The sequence below is a fragment of the Thamnophis elegans genome, chromosome 14 (genome assembly GCF_009769535.1).
Source record: "Thamnophis elegans isolate rThaEle1 chromosome 14, rThaEle1.pri, whole genome shotgun sequence".
In the NCBI taxonomy this organism is placed as follows: domain Eukaryota; kingdom Metazoa; phylum Chordata; class Lepidosauria; order Squamata; family Colubridae; genus Thamnophis; species Thamnophis elegans.
This window is the reverse complement of record NC_045554.1, coordinates 18,529,145-18,535,144: the sequence shown is the minus strand read 5'-3', so window position 1 is coordinate 18,535,144 and position 6,000 is coordinate 18,529,145. Positions and strand designations below refer to the sequence as shown.

Here is a 6,000-nt window from a genome sequence, read left to right as displayed (position 1 = left end):
AAGGTGTTTTGTTTAAGAAACAGCACAGAAAGTTCCAGGTTTCCTCAAACTGCAAGTATTTTATTTGTAATATTTTATCTCTCATTGGTCAGTGACTGTTAATACTTCCATACAATTCCTACCCCAAAGGGAACTCATTCCAAACATCTCATTTTCCTCCACACCCTCCTAAAAGTTAAATACTGTTCAGGCCTTTTTTTTATTTCCCGCTGGACAAAGAGAAAAGGCGTTTTGAAACGAAGATGAACTACAAACTACAAACCTCAAACCTTTAAATATGTGCACACAACAGCTGTGATCGCAGAGATTGTCACCTGAAGAAGCCAAAAAATGATTTCAAAGTTTGAATCAGGTAAGGGTGTGGGGGGGGGGTACATGTAGCAAGCCGCTGCCATAAAGCTGATGTGTATTTTTGAGAAAAATAAAAATAAAAATAAAAGGAACTAACATACAAATATTCAACCAAAACGCTAGGTGAAAAAAAGTTTGCATGGCAAAAAGGCAGCTTTTGGTTGCTTTTTTAGCTGTCCTAAAACATTCAAGAACATCAAATTATAGGAACACAAACCCTTTGTAGGTATTTCCTCAAGCTATTAACCTTGGTTTCCCTAATCCAAAAAGAAAGAAAAAACCCAGTAAAATCAGTAATTTTCTGCTATAAAGCGAAGAAGCATTCTCTTACATTGTTTGCTCCTAAACTACCACCAAAGCAGGAAACCTCTTGACCTTAGCCTTCTTCAATCTGATCTATTCAGATGTGTTGGGACTTCAACCACTACGCTGCACAGCCAGCCTGGCCTTCCGAGTGGGAAGTTTGTGTTTTGAAAGGTATCAGATTGAGGAAGGACCACCCAGAGGGATCATCTTTTGAACATATGGATCGGTTCCAACTTTTCCTCTTCCGATGAGATCTTTCTAAGATCTTTTGGGTATCCTGCTCAATGGGGAAAACACACACACACACACACACACACATTCAAATTGTAAAGCAAAAGCTAAACATTTGCTTTCCTGCCAGCATAAACACTACTGACTTTTTCCACTTTTTAATTTATATACTTTGAAAATCATGGTGCTATTTCTTTTTATTTTATTAAAAAAGGGTTTAATCTGGCTACCTTTGGAACCCTGCTTTCAATTACACAATCTGCAGAAAACTCATCGGGCTTGGCTACTCTAAGTTGTTGAACACAATCCAATAGTCCTCTTCAATCAACATGGCTTCAGAACTCCCTCTAGGAGTTGACCACGTGTCCTGACCACGTCTCATGTTTCGTGCCCGGAGCTAGGTGGGTGATGTTGACTTCTACAGCTTGAAGTTTCTCGTTCTTTGGTGGAATGGTGCACACCTTGTAGGTGACCTCATCACCAGCTACCGGAACATACTCTCCTTCAATGCTGTAAGAGAAGGGAAGGAGACCACGATAACGTTAATGGAAGGGAATCGGCTGTCCCAATGCACCACCTCCCATCAGGACTATGGGGATTCTCAGTCATGGTTGCCCCAAAGGTGCTTTTTCAAGGGGCATCTGGACTTTCTTGGTTTTTCCTTGAAGACGTTTCCTGTTCTGACCTAGGCTTCCTGATACAGTAAAAAACACACCTTTAGCCCCAAAACCATCTTTTTATTTCAAGGGCTGTGAATTATGTTCATTCGCAGCCTGTAATGAGTCACAAATAGTTTGTAAAGAGTCCGACAGTAGTCTGCCAAAGTCTTTCGGGATAAGGCTGATAAGCACCCACCTTTATCTCCCTTGAAACACTGCCAAAGACCTGATTGGCAATTAGTTTGCAAGGCCACATGGAGCAGAGTCAAAAAGGAGCTTCAGAATTTAAACTGATCAGAACGAACAAAGTTGCTTCCTGCAAAGGCTCACGTGCCTTTGCTCCTCTTTTATGTCCTATGGGAGGAGCCAATCACCTCCAAGCCTTATTTCCGAGTTGTCCCTTTTGTCTTAACTGTTCTTGCCTTCAGGCAGCTCTGCACATGCGCACACTGGGAACAGGCTCCCCCTGTTCCTCTGCCTCACTGATGTCTGGCTCTGGAGGCAGCACATAACTTCCAGGGCTCTGCCTCGGATGCAGAGCCGTCGTCAGAGCCTTCCTCAGACTCCAGGACTGGCCCATGTTCCACCCCAACTTCCTCACTGTCCGACTCTGCTGCCAACTCCGCAGGCTGTTGGTGGACCACAATATTTCCCTTCTCATCCAAGAAGCTTCTTCAGGTTCTGAATGAAGAAGCTTCTTAAATGAGAAGCGAAACATCTTCAAGGAAAAACTAAGAAAGTCCAGTTGCCTCTTGAAAAATCACCTTTGGGACGCCTCCACCAAAGCTTAGCTTCTTCTCATCTACCAACCAACCCACACCATGTACCAGAAAACTAAGATCAATTGTCTGGTCTAATCTGAACACCAGTATATGAAAAGAGCTTGCAGCTGGATTAAGGCCATGAGCCCAACTCCTCCAAGGATAGGCAACTTGGTGTCCACAGAAGTTCTGGATTTTCCCAGCCAGCCAAGCCAGCAATGCCAAAAAAGTGTGGAAGAGTCAAACATCTGGAGGATCCAAAATAGCCTATGCCTCGTCCATCCAAATTCTTTGCCTTTGAAGTGGTCAACCAGGGTTATTCAGAATCCTCACAAACATGGATAGAAATACGGTTATTTTTTTCACTGTTGCCCTGTATTGGCAATAAAGGTAAAGGTAAAAGTTCCCCTCGAACATCTGTGCTAGTCGTTCCTGACTCTAGGGGGCAGTGCTCATGTCTGTTTCAAAGCCAAAGAGCCAGCGCTGTCCGAAGACGTCTCTGTGGTCATGTGGCCAGCATGACTCAACACCAAAGGTGCACGGAACGCTGTTACCTTCCCACCAAAGGTGGTTTCTATTTTTCTACTTGCATTTTTGACCTGCTTTCGAACTGCTAGGTTGGCAGAAGCTGGGACAAGTAACGGGAGCTCACTCCTTTATGCGGCACTAGGGACCTTTTTGATCGACAGGCTCAGCGTCTTAGCCACTGAGCCATAGTGTCCCCGTATTGGCAATATGGAAGACTATTGTTATTTCAAAGAGCATAGTCTAGAAAAGGGGTGTCAAACTCGATTCATTGAGGGCCGCATTAGGGTTGTGTTTGACCTCGGGGAGGGGGGCATGGCCAGGGTGGGCATCGACAGCTCAGTGTCATTCATCAAGGTTCCGTTTTTGGTTAGGACGGCCTCCTGCAGCCCTCTGCCAGCAAAAACGGAGCTCCATTTTCCTTGGCAGAGGCCATCTGCGGCCATCATGACCAAAAACAGAGCCCAGGCGGGCCAGGCACGGCCTTCCCGAGCTCCGTTTTCTCTGACAGAGGCCCCACGACTTTTTTTTTCAGGTTGAGGAACTAAGCACCCTGCGGGTTTGATCCGCCCCAGACCTTGAATTTGACACTCCAGGTCTAGAAGTTTGTTTATTTATTTATTTATTTGATTTATTTAATGTATTTATTTTAATTTGTTAACAAGTACAAAGAATCAAGTGGGAGAATACATCAAAAATTGCAGAAATAAATGGATAAAAATAAGCAAAACATAGCCATGCACACATAACAAGAGGGGACGGTGGACAGGGACGGAAGGCATGCTGGTGCGCTTATGCTCGCCCCCTTAGGGACCTCTTGAGAAACGCATAAGGTCCATGGTAGACAGCTTAAGGTCAAAGGTAGGGGGGTTAGAGGACCTAACAACAGGATCAGGTAGGGTGTTCCACACATTTACTACTCTGTTGCTGAAATCATTTTTCCTGCAATCAAGATTAGAACGGATAACATTTAGTTTGTATCTATTGATAGCCCTTGTGTTATTGCAGTTGAAGTGAAAATAGTCATTAACAGGTAGGATGTTATGGCAGATATCTTGTGCACTAAGCTCAGGTTGGAATCTAGAGTTTACATTTTGAGCTACCGTATTTTTCGGAGTATAAGGTGCACCAAGATTTTGAGGAGGCAAATTTTTAAAAAAAGTTTTTGCACTCTGCAGACCTCCCAAAAATGGCCCGTTTTTAGTCAAAAAAAGGGCATCCATAGCCTTTAGGAGGCTTATAGAGTGCTCTTAGGGGCTTGGGGAGGGGGAAACAAGCAAAAACCGGCCAATTTTTCACTCATTTCTGCCCTTTCCAGCCCCCAGGAGCAATCTGAGTTGAGTTTGAGTTGAGTTGAATTTATTAGTCTTGTATGCCGCCCACTCCCAGAGGACTCCAGGCGGCTTACAATAAAAAGGGAAAGGGGATAAATAAGACAAACAACAATTTAAAATACAACAACATTCATAGTTACCGAGGGGCTGGATACTTCAACAGCCCCCCGGCCTGCTGGAGCAGCCAGGACTTAGTGGCTTTACGGAAGGCCGAGAGGGTAGTAAGAGTCCGGATCTCCACGGGGAGCTCGTTCCAGAGGGCCGGAGCTGCAACAGAGAAGGCTCTCCACCGGGGGGTCGCCAGCCGACATTGGCTGGCAGATGGAATCCGGAGAAGGCCTAGTCTGTGCGATCGAATCGGTCTTTGGGAGGTAATTGGCAGGAGGCGGTCTCTAGGTACCCAGGTCCGATGCCATGTAGGGCTTTATAAGTAACGACTAGCACCTTGAAGCGTGTCCAGAGACCAATGGGCAGCCAGTGCAGCTCGGGGAGGATAGGTGTAACGTGGGTGTACCTAGGTACACCCACAATCGCGCGCGCGGCTGCGTTCTGGACTAAGTAAAGTCTTCGAACACTCTTCAAGGGCAGCCCATGTAGAGCGAGTTACAGTAATCCAGTCTTGAGGTCACGAGGGCGTGAGTGACTATCTGAAGGGCCTCCCGGTCCAGTAGGGTCGCAGCCTCCAGGCACTGGCACATCACTTCTACCACTTCACTGAGTTGGCACGGGGCGGACAGATACAATTGCGTATCGTCCGCATATTGATGGTATTTAATCCCGTACCGGCACATGATCTCACCCAGCGGCTTCATGTAGATGTTAAATAGGAGGGGGGACAGGACCGAAACCTGCGGCACCCCATAATTGAGGGGCCTAGGGGTCGACCTCTGCCCTCCGACCAACACCGACTGCGACCTGTCTGAGAGGTAGGAGGAGAACCACTGAAGAACGGTGCCTCCCACTCCCACCTCCCGTAACCGTCGCAGAAGGATACCATGGTTGATGGTATCGAAGGCCGCTGAGAGGTCAAGGAGCACAAGGATAGAGGGGTGACCCCTATCCCTGGCTCGCCAGAGATAATCTATCAACGCTACCAAAGCAGTTTCCGTGCTGTAACCAGGCCTGAAACCAGACTGAAAGGAATCCAGATAATCGGTTTCATCCAAGGACCGTCGGAGTTGAAAGGCCACCACTTTCTCAACAACCTTCCCTATGAAGGGAAGGTTGGAGACTGGACGATAGTTGCTCAAAATGGCTGGGTCCAGAGAAGGTTTCTTCAGGAGGGGTCTAACCACCGCATCCTTTAAGAGGAGCGGGAAGGTTCCCTCCCAGAGAGAGGTGTTAACTATCGTCTGGATCCAACCACGTGTCACCTCCCTGCTGGTCGAAACCAGCCACGAGGGGCACGGGTCCAGTATACAGGTGGAGGCACTCACTGCTCCCATGGCCTTGTCCACTTCCTCAGGAGAGACAAGTTGAAACTCGCTCCATAAACTCCACTCAAGACCTTCCCCCGGTGTATTCCAGGCAGCGACTAAGGACTCCACCGGACTGTGGACGAGAGTGTCAGGTATCACTCCAAGCGCCATCTGAAATCCCAAAGGGTCCATCAGGAGTCTGGGGCGGAACCACCTAATCGTTTCTTCCTCCCTACAGTGGAGGATTGGTTTCCAAAAGTCAAGCCTCAGTAAGAAGTGATCAGACCATGACAAGGGCAAGATCTTAATACCCCTCAACTCTAGATCACGTCTCCACTGCTCCGAGAGGAATACGAGGTCAAGTGTGTGACCCGCTGAGTGAGTCGAACCCCGAATTACTTGGGTCAAGTCCATG

At 47.1% G+C, this 6,000-nt stretch overlaps 1 protein-coding gene across 5 annotated transcripts in view; it reads right to left on the bottom strand.

The window, feature by feature from the left end:
- Positions 1-202: 202 nt before the first annotated feature.
- Positions 203-6,000, bottom strand: part of CARHSP1 (calcium regulated heat stable protein 1) — a 38,487-nt gene continuing 32,689 nt past the window's right edge. For all 5 annotated transcript variants that reach the window (XM_032230406.1, XM_032230404.1, XM_032230405.1 and 2 more), the window contains one exon: positions 203-1,398. In XM_032230406.1, coding sequence (XP_032086297.1) covers positions 1,236-1,398 — 163 coding nt within the window. In that variant the 3' untranslated portion in view covers positions 203-1,235. The remainder of the gene's footprint in view (positions 1,399-6,000) is intronic.